A 26,811-nucleotide genomic window follows, 5' to 3' on the forward strand; every position below is an offset into this window, starting at 1 on the left:
TAGCATACAAAAATTCTAGATCCTAGTGATCTAGTAGGTTCCATGCAGTTCCATCCTATATTTAGGAGCTGCTGGATACGGACAATTGACAGATCATCTAGCGTTTGATTTGTTATATTATAGATAACTGAGGTCAACCACAGCAATTGAACATAACAAGTAAAAAAGCGGTCCAGTACGGAGCACTATTTTTGGAATTGCTGTCGCGTGCATATTGGAAAACTAACCACTAGCAAGATGGATTAAGAAAGTGATTTATGACAATTTTCAATATGAACAAATATTGTTTCCGGTAATAAGTAATCGGGTCAGATCAAGAGCCTTTTTTTTTTTTTTTTTTTTTTTTTTTTTTTTTTTTTTCTCCCAGCTGCTTGCTGCCACAGCATGCAGTAAGAAGAGATGATGTCCTAACATCGGAGTCACGCTAAGAAGAACAAAAAATCGGGGTTATTATTTAATATTACGCCACTGCGGTACCTTGGCAGCAGACAACAAGATCCCGTCTGTACCAATGATAACTTCGACTTTTTCTTTTTTCCCTTGTCCCGGTTGACTTTCTCCACAAGGAATTGAGGTAATTGCTTTTTATCTTTTATCAGTCCCCTCCGCCCACCGATCGCCATCGCTGCGTTTTTATCCACCCCGCGTTGGCAGTAGTCATTGGGCCCAATTCATATTCCCACCAAGCGAGCATGGACTGCCATCTTCAGTCATTCATCCTCTCTCTTTGATATACCGCGTTCGCTAGAGACTAATTGCGTCCTTCTCTCTTTCGGACCTGGGATCGTCGATAGCTCCTGACTCGATCGTGGCCCGTTGTCCATTCCTAACCCCACAATGCCTGCCATTGATATCAACAAAGACCTCTCCGCCCTCTTCATACAACAGGTCCAGGCTACCCCCGATGCCGTTGCACTGGAAGATGAGACAACCACTTATACATACGCTGAGCTAGACAAGGAGGTTAGTGAGCTAGCCGCTCGTCTCCGTCGTTACGGCGTCAGTCGAGACAGTCTAGTCGGTGTGCTTCTGCCGCGGAGTGCTCACTATGTGATTACCTGCCTCGCCGCACTCCGTGCTGGAGGCGCTTTTCTTGTACTGGAGCTTGCCTACCCTCCTGATCTCTTGGCCGATGTGGTCGAAGATGCAAACCCGGCTGTAGTGGTCACCTATAGGGCTGAGGTCGGTAAGATCAAAGCCGGGGTGCCGGTCATCGTTCTCGATGAGCCGCCGGTAGAAGCCAATGGATATGCGAAGGAGCCGGCTCCCTTGCCTGCTGACGATGACTTGGACCGACTTGCCTTTGTGTCGTACTCGTCCGGTACGACTGGCAAGCCCAAAGGAATTGCAAACCCCCACCGGGCCCCAGTGCTCTCGTACAACCTCAGATTCGGAGTTCAAGACGTTCAACCCGGAGATCGCGTGGCCTGCAATGTGTTCTTCATCTGGGAAATCTTACGTCCACTTTTGCGAGGAGCTACGGTCGTCGCAGTGCCGGATGAAGTGAGCTATGATCCTGCCGCACTCGTCGAGCTTCTTGCTTCCAAGCATATCACCGAGACGCTTATGACACCCACACTCCTGGCTACCGTCCTGTCTCGCCATCCAAATCTAGGAGATGAGCTTCCAGACTTACGCGTCTTGTGGTTCAACGGCGAGGTGGTCACAGCCGATCTAGCCCGTCGATCTATCAAGGCCCTTCCAAAGACACGCCTGCTCAACTGTTACAGTGCTTGTGAGACCCATGAGATAGCTTGTGGAGATATTCGGGATATGCTCGACAATGAAGCCTCGTATTGTCCTGTTGGTCCGCCTTTGGACCCCAAGCATACTTATATTCTCGACGAGAGCGGCAACAGAGTGGAAGATGGCGTGAGTGGGGAGCTCTTCATCGGTGGTCCTTTACTAGCCCGGGGATACCTCAACCTTCCTGAAACTACTGCCAAGGCCTTTACACCCGATCCATTTGATACCACACCAGGGGCCCGTATGTACAGAACTGGAGATGGAGCGAGACTGCTGCCCTCGGGCCTCCTTGAGATCACTGGTCGCGTTGGGGCTATGATCAAACTCCGTGGTTACTCTGTGGTGCCAGGAAAGGTCGAAAATGAGATTGTCAAGCATTTAGCTGTCAGCCGATGTGCAGTAGTTGCCCATGGTGAAGGTCTGGAAAAGCAATTGGTTGCGTATATTGTCCGCGAGAAGGATGGTGCTGGGGGCCGTCCCGCGGTAGAGATTGACGAGTCAGGACACAGTCCAGCTGCGCGTCGCGTTCTGTCACCATATCTTGCACATTACATGATCCCAGCTCTATGGGTTGAACTGGATGAGTTGCCTACTCATGATGTCTCTGGAAAGGTGGATCTCAAACGCCTTCCTCCACCACGCATCACTACCCCGGTCAATGGTAATGGCCAGAAGCACGATCCGATTGGCATTGATGACATTGCTGCAGCTTGGGCAGCGGTTCTCAAGACATCAAAAACTCTGCTGAAACCGACCGATAACTTCTTCGACGTGGGTGGACACTCTTTGTTGCTTGCGGATCTGTCTTCTAGGCTATCGAGAGATTTTGGCTTCCGCATTCCTATCCCTCGTCTCGCAGAGAATTCAACCATTGCTGGCCATCTGGAAACGGTGCGTGCTGTGAGGGATGGACACGCTGCAGCGGTGCAAGCAGACCTCCCTGCGGTACTACGTGCGGATTCTACTCTTGATGACGATATCAGACCATCCTCTGGTGTCACGATACGCTCAGTTAACAAAGCAAACACGGTGCTTCTCACCGGTGTCACTGGATATTTGGGCGCTTTCCTACTCAACGACCTGCTGCAAAACACCTCTGCTCATATTGTATGCCTTGTGCGTTTTAATGAACCTACAAATGACGACCAGCCTGGAGGAATTGCCAGGCTACGAAGAAACCTGCTTGACCTAGGGCTCTGGAGCGATGCGATCATGGAACGCGTCGAGATCCTCCCAGGAAACTTGTCTCGACCCCGTTTCGGTCTCTCAACGGAAGCGTTCGAAGAGCTCGCTTCTCGCGTTGATGTCATCATCCACGCAGCTGCCACAGTCAACCTTGTGTATCCATATGCTGCATTGCGTGGTGCGAACGTTGGTGGAACAAAAGAGATTCTCCGCTTGGCTTGCAAAGGCGACGCAACGGTGCAATACGTGTCCACAAACGGTGTTCTGCCGCCGTCTGGGGAGAAAGGCTGGCCCGAAGATACCATATTGGACATTGAGGACGTCCCAACAAAGTTGCTCGATGGCTATGGCCAGACCAAGTGGGTGGCGGAGCAGCTCGTCCTCGAGGCCGGCCGTCGCGGACTGCCGGTGAAGATACACCGAGCAGGAACCATTAGCGGCCACAGTCTCACTGGTGCTGCCAATGCGTGGGATCTGCTCACGGCATTGATCGTAGAATCGATCCAAATTGGTCATGCTCCCGATGTGAAAGGCTGGCGTGCTGAGATGACACCGGTGGACTTTGTCAGCAAAGCCATCGTCCACCTTGCCGGCCAAACTCATGCAGAACAAACTATCTTTCACCTCGGTGATCCAGACCCTGTAGACACCCGATCGGTCTTCGAGGACCTTGCAGAGCTTGGCTACCCGACACAGAGGATCGGATGGGATGAATGGGTTGCACTCTGGACCGAGAAAAGAGGCTCTGTGAAGGGCGGCGACGGCGCATTTACCGTCGACATCCTTCGCAGCGGTATGCCGAGCGTTGAGTTTCTCCGGGGAATTGTTGTCCTCGACAATGCAGCGACCAGGCCTTTCCGTACGGTCGTTGAACGGCCCAAGGTGGACAAGGTCTTGCTCGAGACTTACACGCGCCACTGGTTTGCCAGAGGTTGGCTACCGCACCCTCCTTCACGTCAGCATGCCCTCGGAGGATCTGCAAAGCCCATCACCAGAGGTCCCTTAAGCGGACGTGTGGCAGTTATAACGGGCGCGTCTTCTGGCATTGGCGAGGCAGTTGCTGTGGCTTTGGCGAAAGAAGGATGCCACATAGCGCTCGCAGCTCGGCGATTGGACGCTCTCGAAGCTGTCAAGCGCCGGCTAGTGGTCCGCGAAGGTAAGGTCATCATCCGGAAAACAGACGTTACGGACAAGGCGCAGGTAGACGCCCTCATCCGTGCTGCGAACGACGAGCTTGGCCCTGTCGATATTCTCGTCTCCTGTGCTGGAGTCATGTACTTCACCATGATGGCCAACACGCAGACAGAGGAGTGGGAGCGTACTGTGGATGTCAACTGCAAGGGTCTCCTTCACTGTCTGGCTGCCACAGTGCCAGACATGATCTCGCGTAAGAGCGGCCACATCGTCGCCATCTCGTCCGACGCAGGACGTAAGGTCTTCCCCGGATTGGGCGTTTACTCGGCGAGCAAGTTCTTTGTTGAGGCAACGCTTCAATCACTGCGTCTCGAGACAGCGGGAACAGGCTTGCGTGTGACCAGTGTCCAGCCAGGCAACACGGCTACGGACCTGCTGGGAATGTCCACTGACGCTGAGGCTATCAAGAAATATGGCGAGCCGTCGGGTGCGAAGATCCTCGACCCAGAAGATGTTGCGAACTCGATCGTTTACGCGCTACGCCAACCCCCGCATGTTGCAGTCAACGAAGTCCTGATCGAACCCCGGGACGAGCCGATATAGTTTCATGGCGACCTTACCGTAATATTTATAGAGTAGATCTTCTATAGGGAGCGTCGTTTTAAGCTCGTTGATTATTGATTTTTTGATTCTTTTTCTTGGTTGTAGTCTATTCTAGAAAGCATAATAACATGAACGAGAACCGTATATGTGAAATCCTGTTTGTTGAGCATCGCTTAAGTATGAAACACTAACTATCAATGGAGGTGGTGCTTCTTCGTGATCAAAGTGTACCGACTTGAGCTATAGTTGTATGTACGTTAGACGTATCAAAAACAACATTGATTGCAGCTGCTCTTCAGATCGAGTCTCAAATGTCAGCGATGTTGTACGGTTGGCGAGCCAGATCGACGTTCTGTGGTTTCAAGGGTCTATTACGACCACAACCCACATCTCGGGTTTGTGATCGCGTCGTTTCTTTTCCAACTCCGTGGTCCACAGGCGTCTGCACAAAGGCGGACTGACTGTACGAAAACAGGTCTACACCGTACCTTGGGCTTGCAGAAGGCAGAGCAGCATGCCGTTAACGCGTTCTTCCAGTCCACTCGTGTGGATCGACTGCGAGGTGAGGCCTTCACAACACGGTTTCGCGTCGTTCATAGCCAACCGCGCTTCCACTAGCGAATTGCGTGTCGCTCTTTTATTGCTAGTGACCGCAAAAGCTGACTGTGTGATCCTCTTCAGATGACAGGTCTCGACCCCTCCACTGACCAGATCCTCCAAATCTGTTGCTTCATCACCGACGCGCAACTTCAGCTCCTTGAACCCAATGGCTTCGAAGCCGTCATTCACCACCCCAAGTCTACTCTGGATTCCATGAACGAGTGGTGTATCGACACTCACGGTCGTACTGGGCTTACAGCTGCTGTTCTCTCCTCCTCCACGACCCCTTCTGCCGCCGCAACCGATCTACTCAGTTACATCAAGAGATACGTCCCGCAGCCGCGGACCGCATTGCTGGCAGGAAACAGCGTTCACGCAGACCGAGCGTTTCTCTCCCGGGGTCCTTACGCGCAAGTTCTCGAATGGCTCCATTATCGTATCCTGGACGTGAGCGCGATCAAGGAAGCGGCGCGACGCTGGGGAAGCGATGAGTTGCTGAGCGACGTCCCGCCCAAAAAGGAAGTGCACCTGGCAAAAGATGATATACTAGAGAGTATCGAGGAGATGAAATTCTACAAGGAGAGGCTTTTTGGGCACAACTGATGAGGTCGTGGCGTTGATCAATCAACTTGCTACCACCCCACCACCGTCCTTGAAGTTATCATTAGTGACCAGAAAAGGCTTTAAGCTCGACATGTCTCTGTGATACAGCTCGGGGTATTTCAGTCCACGGGGAAATTGGCTTCCTCGCCTTGTTTAAGATTCCGCACCAGGTCTTGGAAGACCCACGACTAACTTATGATGATGCGAGCAGTTGTTGACTGCTTCCAAGAAGGGAGTCCCGTCTGGAGTAAAAGCTGGGTTGGGATTATGTACTCTATATCAATATCGTCTGATTCGGGAACTTGATACCAGAGGTCCTCGCTCGGCGCAACCACGATGAAACCTCGGGGCTGGACGGTACTGTGGCACAGGACGAGTATGGCTCTTCTGATTTGTAGCAAAGGACCTAGAAGCAAGCCGCTTTTTTTCGAGGGCGGCTTGGAGTGACCCCGCACTAGCTCACCGCTGCGGTTGTTGGATGATTGTAGCGAGATGCTAGAAAGAACAGGTGGTCAGTCAAGAGGTTGGATCAAAATTGATCGATTGCTCGAAGAGAGAGTATCGTACTAATAATAAGTTAGTTACTATGGTATTTGCACCTGTAGGAAGGGCAGCAGAATAATAAGAAGAATAAACATCCAGTGGCCAGACTTGAAGCGGGAAACACGATAACATGACGCCAGTTGCCCCTCCTTCCTGTTCGCCCCTCCCATGGCCCACTTGGGCCAGCTCGACAGCAGAACAAAACAACGTGAAGATCAGGGACAAGAACGTCGTTCTCTTTCTTTCCCCTTCCACTTCAGCGTTGCTCGTTTCTATTTCTTCTGCCACTTCCATTGTCTCTGCACCGTCCAGTCCTCCCGGACTGCGATCCACTGGGTGATAACTTTCTGAATCCTACGATAGCAACCATGGCCTCTATCAAGAGCGTCGACATCAAGCCCTTTGCGGACCAGAAGCCTGGAACGTATGTATACAACTGAGAACTGAACTGCATCCCTGACTATGTGTAGCTATGGACAATGCTGACGTCTTTCTCTCCCAGTTCTGGTCTCCGTAAGAAGGTCACCGTCTTCCAGCAGCCCAACTACACCGAATCCTTCATCACTAGCATCCTCCTTTCCATCCCTGAGGGTGCTGAGGGCGCCTTCCTGGTCATTGGTGGTGATGGCCGTTACTACAACCCCGAGGTCATCCAATTGATCGCGAAGATCAGCGCTGCCTACGGCGTGAAGAAGCTGCTGGTCGGCCAGAACGGTATCCTGAGCACCCCGGCCGCTAGCAATGTGATCCGTGTGCGTAAGGCTACTGGTGGTATCTTGTTGACTGCCAGTCACAACCCTGGTGGTATGTCATATCCATATCCCATCTTCATTATCAAAATGGTCAATTACTTGACGGGTAGACTGACCTACGATTCCCAACGCAGGTCCCAATGCCGACTTTGGTATCAAGTACAACCTTGGCAACGGTGCCCCGGCTCCTGAGTCCGTGACGAACAAGATCTACGAGGTCTCCAAGTCGCTCACCTCATACAAGATCGCTGAGATCCCTGATATCGATATCACCAAGATTGGCACCCAGACCTATGGCAGTCTCGAGGTCGAAGTCATCCACTCGACCGCTGACTACGTCACAATGCTCAAGGAGATCTTCGACTTCGACCTCATTAAGGACTTCCTTAACACGCACAAGGACTTCAAGATTCTGTTCGACGGCATGCATGGTGTGACTGGTCCCTATGGAGTCGACATCTTCCAGAAGGAGCTGGGCCTTCCTGCCAGCAGCACCCAGAACACGACCCCGCTCCCAGACTTCGGTGGCGGTCACCCCGACCCCAACCTCGTTTACGCCCACGGTCTGGTCGAGGCTGTGGACAAGAACGGTATTCACTTTGGTGCCGCCAGTGATGGTGATGGAGACCGCAACATGATCTATGGAGCGAAGACCTTCGTTTCCCCCGGTGACAGCTTGGCTATCATCGCGCACCATGCTAAGCTGATCCCCTGGTTCCAGAAGCAGGGTGTGTATGGTCTTGCACGATCCATGCCCACTTCGGGAGCTGTCGACCTGGTGGCTAAGGCCCAGGGACTCCAGAGCTACGAGGTCCCCACGGGATGGAAGTTCTTCTGTGCCCTGTTCGACAACAAGAAGATCTCCATCTGTGGTGAGGAGAGTTTCGGTACCGGAAGCAACCACATCCGTGAGAAGGATGGTGTCTGGGCCATTGTTGCGTGGTTGAACATCATTGCGGGCGTTGCTAAGCAGAAGCCCGGCCAGACCCCTAGCATTGCTTCCATCCAGAATGACTTCTGGCAGACCTATGGCCGCACCTTCTTCACCAGATTCGACTACGAGAATGTCGACAGTGAGGCTGCTGGCAAGCTGGTTGCCAACTTGTCTGAGCTGGTCTCGAACAAGGACTCCTTTGTTGGCTCCACTGTCTCCGGCCGTAAGGTGACCGATGCTGGTAACTTCGCGTACACCGACCTTGACGGCAGCGTGAGCAAGAACCAGGGTCTCTATGTTAGGTTCGATGATGGCAGCCGGATTGTCGTCCGTCTGTCCGGTACTGGCAGCAGCGGTGCTACCATCCGTCTGTACATCGAGAAGCACGAGGATGACAAGTCTCAGTTCTCCAAGGATGCTCAGGATTACCTGAAGGACAACATCGCCCTCGCTATGTCTCTGCTCAAGTTCAAGGAGTACATTGGACGTGAGGAGCCTGACGTCAGGACCTAAACGTGATGGCTATGATTTGCCGCGAGTAGCTTAATGTGCTTACTCTTTTGCGTCGGTCACTTCCCTGTGATAGGAGCAGGATTCTGATGACTGAGGGAATGACATGATATGGATATAGAGAGCATTAGTAATACGCACCGAGAACATCAAAGCGGAGCATGGGAGACGCCCATTAATCTGATTTAATTACTACGAATACGAGGCTATTCCGAACCAAGCACATGTGCTTTCCAAATAATAACCAGTCAACTATATGAAGTTCTATCATCGTAGTCGAACGGCTATTGTAGCGCCACATAACAGTGTTGATTAATATAAGTTCTTGCTAAAGAAGTATTATAATAATAATGTCCAGATCGTCAAATCGTAACGTGGTCATGAAGAACCTTGGTGAACATCAAATAGTGCCCACAGTTGCCAATTTCTGCTCCCACCAGTCTTTCCACTTTACAACCTTCTCTTCCCGCCTGGCCTCTTCAGCAGCGAATACTACTGCGTGACTGCGGACGGCTTCTTCTAAGCTACAGCCGACAAATTTCATCTGGGCTTCAGAAACTTCCATTCCGCCATTTTCAACAGCATCCACAGCTGCCACGAACGCCCGCGTCAGACCGTAGTCTCCGCCTCCATGTGCCTTCTCCTCCTCAGGCGGTTGGCGCGGGACTTCGATCACCGTGGTCGAGCGCGTGGCGAAGCTGTATATGGTGATTGTGCGGCTGTCGTAAGATACTTCACCGTGAGTGCCGTAGACACGGCCACGACGCTCACATTGCTTCTCCGTCGGAGCGATCATATGGAAGCTTGCAGTCTTTGATGGGCGCTTATGTACTGTGTCGTCGTCCCAGGAGATGGTAACTACCTGGTCATCGCAAACATTATTGTCCGCTTCATATACACAGCGGCCATACCAGGTCCGGGAGGCTATGCTTTCGTCAGACATTTTGGCTCGGTCATAATCCTGGCGGAGATGGCTGAGGAGCAGATCCTCCGCTGCCGCAGCGCCGGACGTGGTCAGCGTGTCTTCAATGTCTGGACACACAATGCTGACCGGCCAATCGGTATGCCCTTTGGCCAGGTGCATATCGCGGTAGATCTTGAGAGCACTGTAGTTGCAAACCCGCTCAGCAGGACACGAGAGACAGTTCGTCGCCGTCCCTGCAGCAGCGGGCTTCCGCTGGGGACGGAACTGCGTCAAAGCGCCCATAGAAGAGATGGATCGAGGTTCATGAGGAGGATGGTTCACCGCTGAGCCCGGTGGGGGCGAACACAGAAGCCATAGAATGAAGTCAATATCGTGACATGACTTTGTAAGAAGGGAACCATCCCCGTTGGGTGTTCCGCGGCGCCAATTACCACGCACGTAACTATGAGAGAAATGCCACCAGCCGACAGGTTCGCAGTGCTCGAGAGAGACAACATCTCCGATGACTTTATCCGTCAGGATGATATCTCTAAGAAGTATGTTGTGCGGGCTATACCGCAAAACATGTCCAATGGAGAAGATCTTCGACGGCGAACCAGTGCGAAGGGCATTGTAGATGGACAGACAATCATCAAGCGATGTTGCCAGAGGCTTCTCAGAGAGGATATGTAGATTCAGAGGCGCAATAGCCTCTAATATCTCAACATGCATCTCATCGAGCGTGCATACGAAAACCCCATCGATGCCTTCTGGGACATCTTGCCCAGCAGCTTTTTTCTGTCTTCTTTCGGTCTCCCATCTCAGCCAGTCCTTCCAATCAGCGAATTCTTGGCCCTCTGAGGCCTCGCCTCCAGATCCCCAGATATAGTTCTTCCCGAACTCCCGCCGCTTGAATGCATGTGGTTCAGCAACGGCGTGGATGACGCCCCGCGTCGCGACGGTCACAGCTCGACCGTATGCATTTCCACGAGATCCAGCACCGATGACAAGAAATCGAAGCTTCTTCATCCCTGAGGAAGCTGGAACGGCATCGTTGGATCCGGAGGCGCCGTCGGTTGGAACAGCCATGGCTTCTTACAATCTGTCCACTTCTGTCGTATCCAGTTAGGCCTAGAATGTTAGCAGGAGGAAGAAGAAGAGGGAAGAAAGCATGGATTTGAATGATCTTGGGTTTGATACTCGCTGCGATGCGATCAGTATTCCCCACGTTGTAATGTCGGCTCAGTGATTGGGTTGTTAAGTATCTCCGCTGCGGAACCACCTTGGTCCTTACTTATCTTCCCCGCCTTCTCTCGTCCAAGTACCTTGACAGATGCGAAGTCGTGGAGTATGAGCTCTTAACTACTTCTCTAACAGACGCTATCACAAGCATCCATAGCTCTCGATAAGACTACTTTGATTTCAAAAATATATTTCACATTCAGTTCACTGGTTCTATCGTCCTTGATGTTACTCAACTCAAGGTCTACAACTCTCGCGTGAGATGATCCCTCGCCACAGGTTCTCTGGTATCAAACAGGCCTGCATATCTGTTTCCCAAGCCTGGAAAGGACATCAATGACGGTTCTTTTTCCTTGGACTCATCCTTATCTCCCAGGATCTCTTCCAACATCCATGCTATCCTCTCCGCGCCAAGTCTAGCTCCTTCGAGATTCGCCGCCCCAGGTCCGAGCTGGAGTGCTGCTAGACGACCGGTAACGAAAAGAGGAACGCCATGTTTCCACATAAGATCATCAGTAATGCAAGGCAGACCCTGTCGGATGTCTATTGGATAATCTCGGTTCATGTTCTGCAGACATGGAAGCGAGCTGACATCGGATTTTGCGCCTGTGGCGAAATAGATATAGTCTATGCGGGGGAGGTCAGGAATCGGAGGATCCGTGGTGAGTGTCCATGTCTTTGACGATGGGTCGAATTCCTTGGAGACGATAACCGTGTGCGTGTGGATGGAGAGTCTTCCGCGAGCGACATGCTGTTTTAATATTTTGTAATATCGGGGCGTGATGCTGCCACCATTGCGTGCCTTCTGGATCATTTGGAGTCTTTCTTCTTCATCGTCGGCGGTCCAGAAAACTGCCTTTTCAAAGTTTCTGAACTTTCCCATCCACGGCAGGTCAATGTCGAAGTGTTTGACTGCTCCAAGAGTCAAAATTGTTTTCAGACCATATCCTCAACCGGGTATGAGCCTTACCTTTCAGTTCTCCTCGCAGGAAAAACCATACTTTGGTGATCCCTTTTCTTATAGCCATGTCCACTACCTGCGCAGACGAGAGTCCACCTCCCACAACTACCACGTTCGTTTCCTGGTGATTCTTGATCCGAGCTTTCACATTAGGACTCGGGAAAGTCTTGATATCGAGACTATGACAGGCTCCCATCTCCTCCGTACTTGAGAGCTGCCAGGGGAATATTTTAGGACCTCCAGGTCCAATAGCCAGCACCACAGTGCGGCTATAAAATCTCCTGTCATCCTTTGTCGTGACGGTGAAGATCTTGTCGATTGACGAGTATTCGGGCACGATATCAAACTTGATATCCGCCACTTCTTGCTGTAATACCTGACCAGGGTTATCTAATCCATAGCGCGAAGCAACAGAAGAGCAATAGTCTTGGAAGAGTTTCGTGGATGGTGAGAAGTAATCTTTGCGATCACGCTCGTTGATCTCCACTTCACCGGTCGTTATTCTTCACGGTGTCAGACTTGCAGTATACTCGGCGCAAGGAAGGAGTTAACACATACCTTGCCTTGGTCCTCTTCTTCTTTTTATGCTTGCTCATCTCCTGTCCAACACATCCAGGAATCTCCCAGAGTTCCTTCTCCCTGCCATTTTCCATGGTGAAGGCGAGCATGCCGTCTCGGTCTCCCGGATCGACATGGAAGAACATAGGACTTCGAAGCTGCTCTATCTCCAGCGTTCGGAAAGACCTGTTCCAACGTTCCATCCAGCGATCTCCAGACCCATCCAGCACGAGTGTCGAATACTTCGATGACGGTGGTTCCGGCTGCGATTGACAACCTTTTCGACCACAGCAACTGCTCCCTCTGGAACCGGTATACTTCTCTGCCTTGACGCCGTTCATCTTCTTGTTATGCGCCCGAACGAGTGCCATATGGCCGCTGTGCCGCTTGATCCAATGATATCGTTGATGTTCCTCGTCCGTAAATATCGCAGAGGGCGTCTCCTCCTGCAGACGCGCCGCAACAGCCAGACCGCATGGTCCGGCACCGACAATCAACACATCAAGGACGTCAGGAAGATCAGGACTAAAGGACCCGTTCTGTGCCGTCGTCATTTTAACTGTATCGTGCAGTCCTTTCGAATCTATATCGGATCGGTCCGGGACCCTCGCGTGATGGCTCTTTCGAAGAAAAACCGCAAATAAAAAGAGAATCACAACCAATCTCCTCTGAAACAGATTCAATTCAACGAAACCATAATCGATTAATATATCATATTACGTATTAAAGGGGTCTCTTAACCTGCCTGGCCCTAACTCCCCGGGTACTCGTACTCTCATAGTTCCCAAGGTCCCCATTAGTTAAGATCCCCAATCGGTCCATCAAGGTCCCAGCTATGATATCTAATCGATCGATCTGGGAAATCGGAAGCTTACTTAGCGCAGGTCATATAACTAACTATGGTAATATTCGATTGCTCAGAAATCACGATCTGATTCCAGTTAGCTCTGTGGATCTACTAGAGGGCGTTGTGAAGTGGTAGGAACTACCAAGTTACTTATCTGCCTACTAACTACCATTGCATGCTCTAGGGTTAACTCGAGTCCTGGAGCGATGACCAACTAAGTCCAGGTCAATCGTGTCCACTTCCAGTGTAGTAAGACTCGGGTATCACGTCCTGGGTTTTCGTAACATCCTGTCCTCATTCGCGGCAGTAGAGAGAGTGTATACGATGGTAGATGATGTGAGGTTTTTGCATATCGAAGAATAGATTACCTGAATACTTCGTGTGGGCGTAATTCAAAATGGAGTTTTGCTCTCTTTGGGTAATTTGAGGTATACACATTACGTGATAATGACTGGCGTTAGCAGAAGCCGGCTTAATTCCGGCCAAGTCGTTCAGCTTTTCCGTAGCTCTTGGTGCACTGATTGGAAAAAAGACAACCAGTGTCATGGAGAAGAAATACATGCAAGAAAGCCCCCATATACATCTACATTACATATCAGACGTGATGAGTATATTGTTGAGAACAATATATCGAGAGGGCTTGCGGTGGAACAGTGACCATGTTTATGAGATGTTAGACAGAGAAATTAAATATGTCCAAAACAGAGATGGTATATTGGGCATACTGTATTATTCTATGCATAATATTATGGACCTGAACTAACGGAAGACGAATACTATCTGGACAGAACTAGAAACCAGAAACATAAAACCTCTTCTGCATGATAGTCAAATATGTTCACAATTCACTTGTGCCATTTCTTCGTCTTCCCTTCTGCCGTACTAGCTTTGGCACGAGCTGAACCTCCTTCACGACGATGCCAAGCATCTTGGGGCCAAACCCAGCCTCGAGAACGTTTTGCGTCGCGACGCTCTGAGAGCTGTGGCTCCGGAATCCATTTGTCTCTTCCTTCTGGCAGAACACGTTGACGGGTAAGTGCGCCGGGCCCGCCGACATTCAGATGGCCGGACGGTTGATCCGGCAATGGGACCGATTTCGAAAGCATGAGAAGAAAATATAGAGCCATGCTTGCGGTCATGGGGACGTTCAGGTTGTCTGGCTGCCCGTCGGGGTCGTTGCAATCCGGTGGAGACACGCTGCGTGAGGAGTCTGTGGTAGCGGGGGAGTGAAAAGGAGGATAATTGTCCACTGTGTTGCCAGAGACATTGTCGAAGCTGGCTGACGATGTCTTTGTCGCTATTGGAGTCGCCAGCTCTAGAAAACCGAAATAAGGCACGTCATCGCCCTCGTCGCAACCAGCACGGACACAGACAAGCTCAATTTCCGTCATGATGAAGCCATACCGGCAGGAATGTTCACGCATACAACGTTGAAGATGGGACAGTCCATTGAGGTACTCAACTCGCCGATGAGGCGCTTCGTTGCGCATTCCAGTGTTCCAGCGATCGAAGCTCTTGACGACTCCAACGACTCGACCGCGCGGAGAGCCAGAAGTCGTACGTTCGGTGTCCGAGGCGTAATTTGCGAGGAAATGGGGGCCGCCAGCTCTGTTTCCCGCACTGTTTGCATCTGGAGAGACATAAAGAGACAAATGGTCTGGACCTTGAGACACTGCCAATGCAGCATTAACACGCAGGGCATAGACATCCCGTAAGAGTTCCACGAGAGCTGTTTCAGACTCAGGAGACAGACGTGAAGATGGAACGATAGCTGGAGGGGCAAGGTGTTCTGGGATTTCCGTCGTCAATAGCTTGGTGAGTCCGCTGATGCAGTTGATCGTCTCCAGTGAGAAAGACGACCAGCTACGGAGGTTCCGGATGTCCCACCAGAAGTAGCTCTGCAGACCGCGACTGGGGACAACACTCAAATTATGCACTAAATTAATGGCCTGTGTTGGGCCGGTAAGATAATCAAGAAGCGTGGTGGACGGTGCACGCTCCGCTGTAGGAATTACCCGGGCCAGCGATGTAATGGGTACGTTCAGAGCAGAACCCATATAGTTCGCTTGCGCAGTAAGGGCAGTAGTAGTATTATACATGGGCTGCAGCTGAGCCAGGCCGTCCAGCGGCGGAGCTAAGCTGCTGGCAAGGGGTTGAGAATAGATTGGGTTGACAAGAAGGCCAGGAGTGGCCGGGGTAGTAGGCGTGACTTGTGACTGGGAGACATACTTCGGGAGCTGTCTATAGGTGGGATAACCGTAACGGCTTAGAGTTGCTTCATCGATACTCGAAGCAGAGCCGGAACGAGAATGTCCACCAGAGACCTTGCGTCTATGAGAAGGCGTCAAGGTTACTGGTGACCCAGCAAGAGAGGCACGACCAGCAGTGATTGTCGGAGTGGTCGATGCGGGTGACACGACCGCACAGTCCGCGGTAGAGGAGTCGATAAAGCTCACCCTTTGAATGGCAGGGCGGTTGGACGGATAAGGAACGAATCCAGGCGGGTTGCGCGTATTAGACAGAACTCGACGATGACGTTGAGGTCCACCAGCGGATGCAGGCTCAACGACGATGTCCTGTGGTCTGATCTTGGGCAGTAAAGCTGGGACATGTTGTCTAGCTGGTGATCTGCTTGGGGTAGTTGTGCCAGTGACCACAGACGCAGGAGAAGAGTCGTTGGAGTAGGCCGAGGAGCCAGAAGTGGCATGGCCAGTTTCACTCCAAGTAGGAATGGCTGCCGAAACTGGAGGTGTCATGGGTCTGGTATAGTAATAATCCGAATGCATGTAACCGTTAATGGTACCATCAGCGGGTGACGACGGCTCAAACGATCCAGCGTAAAAGCTCGACATGTCAGTTTTTTCGATGAGAGAAGTAGAAGAAAAGGTACAAAGTCAAAGCGGGAATATAGGAAGGGCCTGCTTCCTCGGTGTATGTCGACGGTAACGCCTAATGATTGGAGACAATGAGACACAGGAAAAGAACTGGGTTGGAGACAAGGCTGAACAACGAGGCCATCAGAACATTATTGGTGGAATGCGTACAATAGACTGACTGATATGGAAAAGGAAATAGGGAACGTTTGAATGGACTGAAAAGATAATGAAGGACCAACGGAGAATGCTTGGATATTAAATGCTCCCAAGAGAGGAGTCCACCATGTAGAGAAAAGACAGAGTTATCCATCCAGTAAGTGGAACCAGAATAACATGAAACATGAAAGCAACTCCATAGCAGCCAGGTTCTCCATAGAGGCGCAACAGAGCTAAGCTTGAAGATCCATATTGGAACCTCAAGGGCCCGCTATAGTTCATGAGAAACGACGCGAGGCTCGTCCGGAGAGGCGCGCTGGCCGGGGCGGAATGATCACCAGCAGTCGCGCGCCAAAAGTCCTATATTTTGCATACCTGATCATGAGTTCATCCCCGTGTCGATCTTATGCTACGTAATTCCGGCGGTTAGCATGTCCAGAATTGCTTGAGGGAGTATAATTAGCAACATCAGCATAATCTATCAGGTCCTGACGTGGTCCATGCCATCTGGAGGACGGCGTCTGGCCGGCCCGGCTGCTCCTGGGCGGCAAGAATGATATATCATTATGGTAATGGAGCAGATAAGTTTAGTCCCAGGTTATTCTTGTCCAGAGCGCCGCCCATGGTGGGGAGAATAATCTCCCGAAGCGCCCAGGGCTCCAAGTGGACAGCAGCAAAATGACACTGGTACATTTTTTTGCTAGTAGGAGCGGTTGCAATAGTCTCAAGCTGATACTATTTTGATAATGCCCAATCCGATGAGGTCAACAGTTCCAGTACGCGCTGGCCGTGAAGGCCGGCGTCACGCTCGCTCAATGGCTGCCACCATGATGAGCCCCCGGCGCGCGAAGGAACTGGCGAACGCTGATCGAAGGTAGGCGCAACGCCCGCTGGCAGAATTGCAGAAAACACAACCTCATAAATGAAACGATTGGAGATGGACGTCAAGTAAAGAAGCACACTACTACGCGTGAGTCAGTGCGGAGGGATGATGGAGACGGTTCATGCAGGGAGAGATGGAGGAAGTTCGCAGGGAACGGAAGAGATTCTGCTCCAGACAAGCTGCGTCCCGTGCTCAGCAACGATCGCGATTGGCTTCATCGTTGTTTCATGTTTCTTTCCACCATCGCGTGAGTCAGAGAGACGGTGAAGAAGCAATAGTATCTTCCAATCTAGATCTGGTTGTTTTCTGCAGATATCTCGTTTTTTGTCTGTCGTGTTCGTGCCGTGTTTCACTTCTGTACGCTTCTTCCCCACGACGTGAAACAATCGAGAACTTCGAGCGTACGATAAATATGATAATCATGGAAGGTCGGACAGGGGTTTACATGCACAAGGATAGAGGTTACTCAAGAGACAAATGGCGGTTTCTCTATCTAAACTATTATAAATTCATATCTGACCGGGGAAAATGAAAGTCCTATGTGCATCGACACCCACTCTATTCAAGTGTCTACTCGATTAGATTATTCGACTGGCAGCCCTCTTCCACCGAGGATCCGCCTGTTCTTGCAAGCAACGTCTATGGCTGCACATCTCGGTGCAGCTCTCGCTCGCACGTCCAACCCCGGGCCATCGCAGAGATGATCGTAAAAAGGAACGATATCCATGTCGCGACAAGGGGGAATATGGAAAAGACCAACGAAGAAAAAGAGAAGTGAGAAGAGCGGGTTATTTTCCCTTTTTCGTAAAAACCGCAACCTTGTCTCGCGGGACGTTTATCTCGTTCACGCCTTGATCTCATACTTCCGTCGGAACATGTCGTCCACTTCGGTCAGGTAGTAGGTGCCTGAGGGGATGGTCTCGATGTTGCCAGCCGGCTTGAAGTTCTTCTTCAGGTGAGCATGCTCACGGAGAAGGCACATCTGTCGCACAAAGTTAGTTGTCTATCCACCTACGAAAGAGACTAGAAGGCTCTTACATCGTCGTAAGTCTGAGGAGGCACCGTTCTCCGGCTGTTCAGGCGGTTGTGCAGATCCAGCTTCTGGGCGATCGTCGAGATGTCGCCGACGATCTTCGCGCTGAACATAGAACTAGCCAGACCACTGCCGTAACTGAAGAATGCAATGCGCTTCGGCTGGCTGGGGTCGAACTTCACGTTGCTCAGAAGGCTGACCAGACCGCCGTAGACACTGGCGGTGTACATATTACCGCACATGGTCGCCACCTCGGTGGTGGGCTGGACACGCTCGTTGAAGCGCTTCTTAGCCAAACCGACGAAGGTCTTCTCGACATTCTTATCGGAGAGCGACTTCTCGTAGTCGATGTCGCGCAGCTCGGGCGCAACGTCCGCAAAGGCCGGGTGGGAGGGGTTGGCCAGGTAGTCGTTGTAGAGCATCCGCGCGTAGGACTTGGAGACCAGCTTGCAGGTGGGGGAGTGGAAGACAACATGGTCAAAACGGTCCAGAGGAGTCTTGCTGTCGTCGTGCTCGACACCGTTGGTGCCGTTCTTGGCCTTCAGGGTCTGCTCGCGGGCGTTGTAGGCCTTGTAGCAGGCATCCACAGCCTGGGTGTAGCACTTGATGGAGAAGTGGCCGTCGACGACGGGGTACTCGCTCGTCAGGTCGGGCTTGTAGAAGTCGTACGCGTGGCTGATGTAGGATCCACGCAGACCAGGCTCGAAAACGATGGGAGCATCGGGGCCGATGAGCATGGCCACGCAGCCCGCACCACCGGTGGGACGAGCAGCGCCCTTGGCGTACAGGGCAATATCACCGCAGACCACAATGGCGTCACGACCATCCCACGCAGAGGACTCAACCCAGTTGATGCTGTTGAAGACGGCGTTGGTGCCACCGTAGCAAGCGTTCACGGTGTCGACTCCCTCAATATTGGTGTTACCGGAAGGCTCGAACAGCTGCATCAAGACCGACTTGACGGACTTGGACTTGTCGAGCAGAGTCTCGGTACCAACCTCCAGGCGGCCAATGGACTTGGGGTCGATGTTGTACTTGCGGAGGAGGGAGGAGAGGGTGGTGAGGGACATGGAGTAGATGTCTGCGGGGGTTCGGCCTGTCAGTTTGGAAATCGTCTAGTTCTCCCAAGGTGAAGATACTCACCTTCCCGGTCATCGCAGAAGCTCATCTTGGTCTGTCCCAGACCAATGGTGTACTTCCCCTCGCTGACGCCATCGAATTTCTCCAATTCTTTCTGGTCGACGCACTATCCAGAGAGTTAGAGCTCAGTCCCACTCTGTCTGCGCGAAGTACCGCCAGAGAATTCAGGTGACATACCTGGCCAGGGAAGTAGATCTCAATGGCCTTAATGCCAACGTTCTGAGGACGAGCAGACATGGTGGCGGCGAAAAAGGAGGTCTGCTGGATACGGAAACTTTCTGTGTAGGCAAAGTGCGCAAGGAAATAGAACGCTGCAAAGACACAGAACGAAGGGACTCTGAGCACCTAATAAGGACGGAGAATATGGTCAGCAGGCGTTTCCAATTTCGTCTGCACCACGTTGCAACAGCTTGGAGGATGAGGGTCGAGATTGTGGGACCACGAGGATCGTCGTCCTAATCCCCCAACATTGCACACAGGCGATAAGGAGAGCAAACGGGGAGGCACAAGAGCGCAAAATGACCTACCTCCTGGGACTTTGCACGGCGTGGATAGAGACGACAGCGAGGCTGGACTGGAGAAGACACAGGAGAGAAGTGTTATTTATGAGCAGCAACCCCCAAGCGTTGATGGCCACGACAGACCGCCAACGATCCTTTTTTGGTGGCCACACGGTGTGCTTACCGCCCCGCCATCAAACAGCCCCTGGCGTTGCTTCTCCCCTGGATGGCTTTCGCTCGACTAACTCGACCAAGTTGAACTAATTATTCTTTTTGTGTCTTAGTGGACAGACTAGGCGTCCCGAACCCGATATCGCTGATGGCCGATACTGGCACCGGGAGGAGCACAGGGCAACTCAACAGTTCAGCAACCGCAGGCAGCGAGATTCTGCTGACTCTCTACGTTCCTGACTAGCAGGGGCGGAGGATTGGAATGCCTACAAGTCAGAATGATCCTTCCTCTCAGCTACAATCCCATCTTCGTCTGCCTAATATTTTTTTCATTTCCTTCATTCCGCCTCAATACGGAGCGTTCCTGCGGCCAAACGTGCAGCCGGTTTAGCCTCACGTGCCATCGCCGGCCAAGTGGAGCTCTCCCGTTATCTCATCTCGACCCATCATCGCATCGCATCTCATCTCGACGGTGGACCAGCCAGTCCAGAGACTTGAAGAACCCTTTCAGATCAGATCGCATGAATAATGCCAAGCTAACACTGACAGGCCCCATCATCGGAAACTTATATAGTATGTCCTGCTTTTCCGGCTGCTACCGCACACGCCGCGTGTGAGAGGGGCTTACATGCAGCTGCCTCCACGAGGAAGGACGTGTGTACTAGGTATGTACAATTGGCAGGGATTCGAGAAAAAAGAAAAAACGATTCTAGTGCAGACTGGAACGGGCTATGATCTCACTAGGATCACGTTGCAGATGCTAAAGCGAAGCAGCTGCTGCAATCTCGCCATGCGTCTCGTACTACGCATGTATGTACTTCGTTTCGTTGCTTCTGCTACGCAGACCCATCCGTGCCATGCCCAGACGAGCGGCGTCTTCCAAGTTCCAATACGTGTACAGCCAGCAGCCATCTAATCTAATCTCATCGGAGTGGGGTGATGAAATACGACCTGTGTACTTGGTTTCTCGTGGCTATTCCTACGATTGGCCGTTTCCAAAGCCGTCAACCGGGGTCACATCCGTTCCTCGGCGGATACCACAGATTCCTTCGGTGATAATGCGGTTTGGAGCATCTGGATCTCTGAAGCTTTGTAAGCGCAGAATGGCCTGCAGAGTCGCTCGTAGCTAGTAGTCCCTTCTCTTACTCTGGCTTTTAGTAAGACGACAGAATAACTAGTTAAGACGTAGATATCTTGTTTGGAGACAATTCGTATCCTGCTGCAGACTAATCACCATTCTCCAAATTTGGATTACGGCTGAGCTCAGAAATGATCGTGCTCACTTCGTCTGACTCGCGTATTGGTTAGTCGTCGTATCTGCTTATGTGAGACAGCCTTGCAGTCTTTTTGTAATGTGATTATTATCTTCCCTGTATCTTGTCAATTCGTCCTTTCAGAGTTCAATTCGTCGTGCCTGTAAGCGCCTTGGTAGCCTTTGGGGGCTACAAAGAATAGGGTATGGGGGTACTTCATTCGATGTTCCTATCAAGAGATGCAAAGATAAATACCAGATAACCAAACAGCCTTTCTGCAATGTTAGCACCGTGCCATATTGTATCTGAAAACATACAAATGTTTGCATGCTACGGCACTAATCTCAAAATATATAAATGGCTGACGGGACAACCACAATAACCACCAGATACCCTCAGCGAGAAAGATCATGAGAACAATCCGTCTATCCCACAAGCCATATTGTATGATTTAATTACTGGACAACATAATTGTCTGCCACTCGATAGGATAGTGGCTTATCGTCGTTATTATTGAGCTATTAGTTAATCTCCGGGCGAGTGGATGGAATCCCATACCGCTCTGTAGCACCAAGTAAAATATGCCAGTACCTGCATTTTTCAGACAGTCAAACTTTTGGCTATTAACAGGTCTATATTATCTCAAATGAACTTCCCCGCGGAGAAGAAAGGTGAGTCTGGAGTAATAGTCGAGGGCACGAACCGTCGAGAGGCCAAGACTCGGCGCAGCAACTCGAGACGTGGAGACCGACTGCGCCACGCGGTCTGGACGGTCCGGAGAGAGAAGTCCATATCCGTCAGGAGAAGAAACTCTCCACAAGATTCAATCTGACTACCGTCAACGCCTGTGGTGTCCTTCTTGATCCGGGGAGCAATGAGTCTGCCTCCGTCCGTCGCTCTTTTTGCCTTCAGAACATGACCCTGCGTATCTCTGCCTGTGTGACGTTCGATCCTCAGGGGCTCTGCGGAGCTCGGTACGACCGCCGCCATGGGCAGCGACGACAAGTTCAACTATGAATCCCTTCCTATCCCGACATATGAAGAAGCCACCTCTTCCCGACCGATCTCCTCCCAGTCGCATCGCGGTTCGACCGAGATAAGCAACGATGCAGAGAGACAGGGCCTCCTTCGCCGTGGCGACTCCGCCGGCGATAGCTCGCGCTCCCATCCTGCTGGCTATCACCCGCCAACCGTCGAGTCCGCACGATCGAGTCTGGACTTTCTGGCCTCTGATGATGGGGAATCAACACGGGGTTCAATGGAGGAGCTGCAGAGGGAGATGCAAGAGATGGATGTCGAAGACCCGGCGCATCCAGGATCGTCCCGTTCACACCTAGGGCAGCGATTCTCGAAACGCTTCAATACTCTAACACGTACACTCTCTTCGATTCATCTTCCGCTACGAAAATACTTTCCAAAATTCAATTTTAGTTTTATTTCCAACCTCACTGATCGCTGGCGATCGCGCGGGGAATATCAAGTGTGCTTGATCATCTTGCGCCTGGTGGGTCTGATTATCGTCGTCACTATTGTATACCTTGTCGTTGCGACGGATCTCTTTTCGATAGGAGGAACTCGTCTCAGTATAGGCCAGTCTTATACACCGTCCTCGGTACAGAATTATGTCCAGGGTCATATCAACGAGACAAGCATCGCGGAGAAGTTCGAGCGGTTAACTAGGTTTCCCCATATGGCTGGTACGGAAGGAAGCTACGTGCTTGCAGAATGGATCGAGCAGGAATTCCGCAAGGCAGGCTTGGATGAAGTTGGAATGGAGGAGTTCCAGGTATACCTCAACTATCCGAAACCCACCGGACGAAGGGTAGCTATCGTTGACCCGCCTGAGTTGGCCTGGGAGGCCATTTTGGATGAGGAACAAGCCTATAAGGATCCCCCTCAACAGCAGACCTTAGTCTTCCATGGCCATTCGAAATCCGGTAACGTGACGGGACCGCTCGTCTACGCGAATTATGGATCCCGTGAAGACTTTAAACTCCTCGCAGACAAGGGCATCTCTCTTCAAGGTGCCATCGTATTAGTGCGCTATTACGGCACTCAGGGAGATCGAGCGCTTAAGATCAAAGCTGCAGAGATGGCGGGTGCAGCCGGATGTATCATATATTCGGATCCCGCTGAAGATGGGTTCGTGTTGGGACCAACGTATCCCGACGGACGGTTTATGCCTGCAGATGGAGTTCAGAGAGGTGGCGTGAGCCTGATGTCCTGGGTTGTTGGAGATGTTCTCACCCCCGGATTTGCTTCAACACCTGATGAGAAAAAGAGACTGTCTCCGGAAGAGAGCCCCGGTCTTAACCAGATTCCCAGCATTCCTATCGCCTGGCGCGATGCACAACGACTTCTCCAGGTGCTAAGGGGTCACGGCGAAAAGGTACCTAAGAAATGGGTGGGAGGGGTTCCCGATATCAGTGAATGGTGGACGGGAGATTCTTCGTCGCCTAAGGTCAACCTTATGAATTTACAGGACGACATCGAGAGGCAGCCAATATACAACGTAATTGGTCGCATTATCGGCTTAGAGCAACCGGAGAAGAAGATTGTCGTCGGAAACCATCGCGATGCTTGGTGTTTCGGAGGCGTTGACCCGGGAAGTGGCACAGCCGTCTTCTTGGAGGTGGTGCGAGTGTTTGGTGAGCTTCTTGCTCTTGGGTGGCGTCCACTCCGCACAATCGAATTCGCAAGCTGGGACGGCGAAGAATACAACCTCATAGGCTCCACGGAGCATGTGGAAAACGAACTTGATGCACTTCGTAACAATGGGTATGCCTATCTCAATGTTGACGTTGCTGTGAGCGGCGGCGAATTTCGAGCGGCAGGCTCCCCTCTCTATGAACGCATTCTTCTGCAGATCCTGAATAGGTGCTCCGACCCCGTAGCAAACCAGACTTTGAAAGAAATCTGGCAGTCGAAGAATCAGAGACTTAGCGGGCTGGGAGCAGGCAGTGACTACGTCGCCTTTCAAGACATTGCTGGGACTTCCAGCATCGATTTTGGCTTTGTTGGAGAACCGTATCCATACCACAGTTGTTACGACAACTATGAATGGATGACACAGTTTGGTGATCCGGGTTTCCGTTATCACAAGTCCTTGGGTGAAATTTGGGGTTTACTCCTTCTGGAACTGTCTGAAAATCCGATTCTACCATTTGACATGGAAGCGTATGCTGCCTATCTTTCCAGTTATGTTTCCGAACTGGACGAGTACGCCAAGTCTAAAATAGAATCGATGCAGTCGAGGGACGGGAGTTTGGGTGGCTCTAAACCAGCCTTGAACATGACGCCACTTTATGATGCTGCAACCAACTTCAAAGAGAACGCTGCACGATTTCACGAATGGGATCAGCTCTGGCATGATACGGTATGGGGTGCTGGTGGGTTTGAAACCAATATTATGGCGATCAAGCGTATGAGCCATAACACTCGCATGGCGAATTTTGAGACCCATATTCTGGACTTGGACGAAGGCGGTGGTGTGAGTACTCTTGCGATATTTCTTGCTTAAAGAAGCCGACTCTAACAGTCATCTACTAGGTTCCCAATCGCACGCAATTCAAACATGTCATCTTCGGGCCTCAGGCCTGGTCTGGTTACGACGAGGCCTTCTTCCCAGCTATCCGGGATGCAATTGATGCCGGCGACTGGGAAGAAACGCAAAAGTGGATCGATAAAATTGGTGATATTATTTCAAAGGCGAGTAGGAAACTGCTATATTAGTCCGGTATTTATTTAATATCCCCTCCTCACCCATCCTCCCCATGGACAGTTTCATGCAGGTGTTTTTGACCTGTCATGGTCTAAAATCTAGCGTCCCCTACATCCTCTCCGTCTGTCCTCATTCTAGCATTGTTATTAGCTATTAGCAGTGATGCGCAGAAAGGCTCTGCCTCCTGCGGCGTACTGATGTACTTGTTATCCTGTTGCCTGTCCATAGAGGTCTCCTTGGCATTGCCAACGCGCGACGGCTTATATTTATTGCGCTGCAGTCTCTTTAGTCCCGTGTTCCACGGTATATATGCCTTTTCACTTGTTAGATTAGGTATATTGCCAAAGCATTATCGGCTTGTTATCTATGTGACTATTATCAGTTAATCTCTTGCTATGTCATCATCGACCGACTTTGTACGGATGATCGTGAGGTCTGGTCACCGTAAACTTGTCTACTTTGGGTAGTCTATCAAGGAACATGTATAATATCTATACAGTTATCGATAACAATATACAAGAGATGCTATCCTACTCATCTTTCGGTTCGCCTTTAATCTCGAGAATTTCATGGTCTTCAAACTTCAACGCCTCGACACTACCTGAATAGCTGACCATCGAATGCAACTGCTCAAACGCACTTGGGAACACAGGCACTACAGGATCGAACGCTTTCGATGATTTCCCACCCGAACCCTTCGCTTGACCGGACACTGGAGCGATAGAAGACGAGGCTGACACCAAATCCGACAGTCTCACCGTGCGCTGAATGGGCATCTTCCGCAACGGCAGCGCGACAAAATGCCACTTCACAGAACAGTACCAGCGGAAGGGAGACATCTCCATGCGACACGGCGACGATGTCCTCACATGAATCAGCATGACGGGATCAACGCCCCATTCATCACAGATATACGGACTGACGTCGCAATCGACAAAGGTAAGACCCGTATTAGCACTCTGGTACTGCCTCTGCGTATGATAGAGTTCCAGCAATCGATCAAAGCCATTATTGAACGAGTGGCAGATCTCCGGTGAATCGACACAACTCGGTCCCGGAAGAGAAATTATAAACCCAAATACTCTGCGGAGAGTCTCGGTGTTTAGAATGAGGTTCCTCACTCCTTCGAGAATCCAGTTCCACGAGAACAATTTCACTCTGCCATAGTCGTAGCCATCATCCCCATCGTCGTCATCATCATCATAAATTGATTTCTGCCGCTGAGGCGCGGCATTTTCCTTGCTTTTCGCAACCACAGTTCGAGTCTCACCCTTCGGTGACCCGCCGACATAGATCCAGAACTCCTGCGCTGGATACTCCGCCGTCCAGTCATCATGAAACTCCATCTGCCGCAACCAATTCATGCTGGATAGCTGTGTGATATCCTTAATCAAGGGAACGACAGACCGCTCATTCCACGAATCCGATTGGCGAAAAAGCGGATCATCCCGCAACTCTGGAGGGAGATGTTTCCATTCTCTGTAACTTTCAAGCGTACGAAAGTATTCCGCATCGTGGTGTAGGGAAATATGCGCGGGGAGAAGTACGAATAGAACTAATACCAGGAATAGAGGGATAATGGCGACGACGAGGCAGATCGAGATCCTCTTGCAAGATGGGATGGGAAGCCATCTGCGCCGTCGTCGAAGGGCTTGTTGAGGTAATGGTCCTGGGGCCATTGCTGGCATTGGGTGATCTTGATCCTTTGGAACAAAAGGAGAGAAGACGAAAAAGTTCGAAGGTGATACCGCTCCTACGATATCATATTTCCCCCAATGTTAATGCCCCGTACAGATCCGGTATTATGAATAGATCGCGAATAATCTCAAAATAATCCTTATGACGGGGATAAGACAAGGCCCACCTTTAGTAGATAAAAAAACAGTTGGGGCAAAAACTCGACCTCGGGGAAGACCGATTGGAAGTTCGAGTCTAGATGCACTACTTAGTTAGCCG

General features: G+C 51.2%; 9 protein-coding genes across 9 annotated transcripts; 4 read left to right on the top strand and 5 right to left on the bottom strand.

The window, feature by feature from the left end:
• Positions 1-837: 837 nt before the first annotated feature.
• Positions 838-4,668, top strand: C8Q69DRAFT_487124 (putative hybrid NRPS/PKS enzyme; the record flags this gene model as incomplete). Its single annotated transcript, XM_028631959.1, has 1 exon — positions 838-4,668. The coding sequence occupies one exon, from the start codon at positions 838-840 to the stop codon at positions 4,666-4,668; it is 3,831 nt and encodes a 1,276-aa protein (XP_028484017.1).
• Positions 4,669-4,925: 257 nt separating this feature from the next.
• C8Q69DRAFT_290627 (putative RNA exonuclease Rex2) lies at positions 4,926-6,327 on the top strand. The gene is made up of 2 exons (XM_028627011.1): positions 4,926-5,230; positions 5,350-6,327. Exons 1-2 carry the CDS (start codon positions 5,183-5,185, stop codon positions 5,869-5,871), a joined length of 570 nt encoding a protein of 189 aa, XP_028484018.1. The 5' UTR covers positions 4,926-5,182; the 3' UTR covers positions 5,872-6,327.
• A 474-nt stretch (positions 6,328-6,801) lies between these two features.
• On the top strand, positions 6,802-8,812 carry C8Q69DRAFT_290790 (phosphoglucomutase PgmA). Its single transcript, XM_028627013.1, has 2 exons — positions 6,802-7,218; positions 7,301-8,812. The coding sequence occupies exons 1-2, from the start codon at positions 6,894-6,896 to the stop codon at positions 8,611-8,613; spliced, it is 1,638 nt and encodes a 545-aa protein (XP_028484019.1). The 5' UTR covers positions 6,802-6,893; the 3' UTR covers positions 8,614-8,812.
• On the bottom strand, positions 8,812-10,811 carry C8Q69DRAFT_290651 (putative dehydrogenase). Its single transcript, XM_028627012.1, has one exon. It carries the CDS (start codon positions 10,601-10,603, stop codon positions 9,011-9,013), a length of 1,593 nt encoding a protein of 530 aa, XP_028484020.1. The 5' UTR covers positions 10,604-10,811; the 3' UTR covers positions 8,812-9,010.
• A 13-nt stretch (positions 10,812-10,824) lies between these two features.
• Positions 10,825-12,829, bottom strand: C8Q69DRAFT_433852 (FAD binding domain protein; the record flags this gene model as incomplete). The annotated part of the gene is made up of 3 exons (XM_028628522.1): positions 10,825-11,671; positions 11,727-12,220; positions 12,270-12,829. 3 exons carry the CDS (start codon positions 12,827-12,829, stop codon positions 11,001-11,003), a joined length of 1,725 nt encoding a protein of 574 aa, XP_028484021.1. The 3' UTR covers positions 10,825-11,000.
• A 1,138-nt stretch (positions 12,830-13,967) lies between these two features.
• Positions 13,968-15,908, bottom strand: C8Q69DRAFT_487129 (hypothetical protein; the record flags this gene model as incomplete). Its single annotated transcript, XM_028631960.1, has 1 exon — positions 13,968-15,908. The coding sequence occupies one exon, from the start codon at positions 15,906-15,908 to the stop codon at positions 13,968-13,970; it is 1,941 nt and encodes a 646-aa protein (XP_028484022.1).
• Positions 15,909-17,499: 1,591 nt separating this feature from the next.
• Positions 17,500-19,410, bottom strand: C8Q69DRAFT_470005 (putative hydroxymethylglutaryl-CoA synthase). Its single transcript, XM_028630800.1, has 3 exons — positions 19,214-19,410; positions 18,076-19,151; positions 17,500-18,019 (listed from the first exon to the last, which is right to left on the bottom strand). Exons 1-3 carry the CDS (start codon positions 19,236-19,238, stop codon positions 17,882-17,884), a joined length of 1,239 nt encoding a protein of 412 aa, XP_028484023.1. The 5' UTR covers positions 19,239-19,410; the 3' UTR covers positions 17,500-17,881.
• Positions 19,411-21,930: 2,520 nt separating this feature from the next.
• On the top strand, positions 21,931-25,350 carry C8Q69DRAFT_433861 (glutamate carboxypeptidase Tre2). Its single transcript, XM_028628523.1, has 2 exons — positions 21,931-24,624; positions 24,684-25,350. The coding sequence occupies exons 1-2, from the start codon at positions 22,123-22,125 to the stop codon at positions 24,864-24,866; spliced, it is 2,685 nt and encodes an 894-aa protein (XP_028484024.1). The 5' UTR covers positions 21,931-22,122; the 3' UTR covers positions 24,867-25,350.
• A 1-nt stretch (position 25,351) lies between these two features.
• Positions 25,352-26,796, bottom strand: C8Q69DRAFT_470011 (hypothetical protein; the record flags this gene model as incomplete). Its single annotated transcript, XM_028630801.1, has 1 exon — positions 25,352-26,796. A coding segment is annotated over exon 1 (1,154 nt), but the record flags the coding sequence as incomplete, so codon positions are not given.
• Positions 26,797-26,811: the final 15 nt, after the last annotated feature.

This window comes from Paecilomyces variotii, assembly GCF_004022145.1.
Source record: "Paecilomyces variotii strain CBS 101075 chromosome Unknown C8Q69scaffold_7, whole genome shotgun sequence".
Classification (NCBI taxonomy): Eukaryota; Fungi; Ascomycota; class Eurotiomycetes; order Eurotiales; family Thermoascaceae; genus Paecilomyces; species Paecilomyces variotii.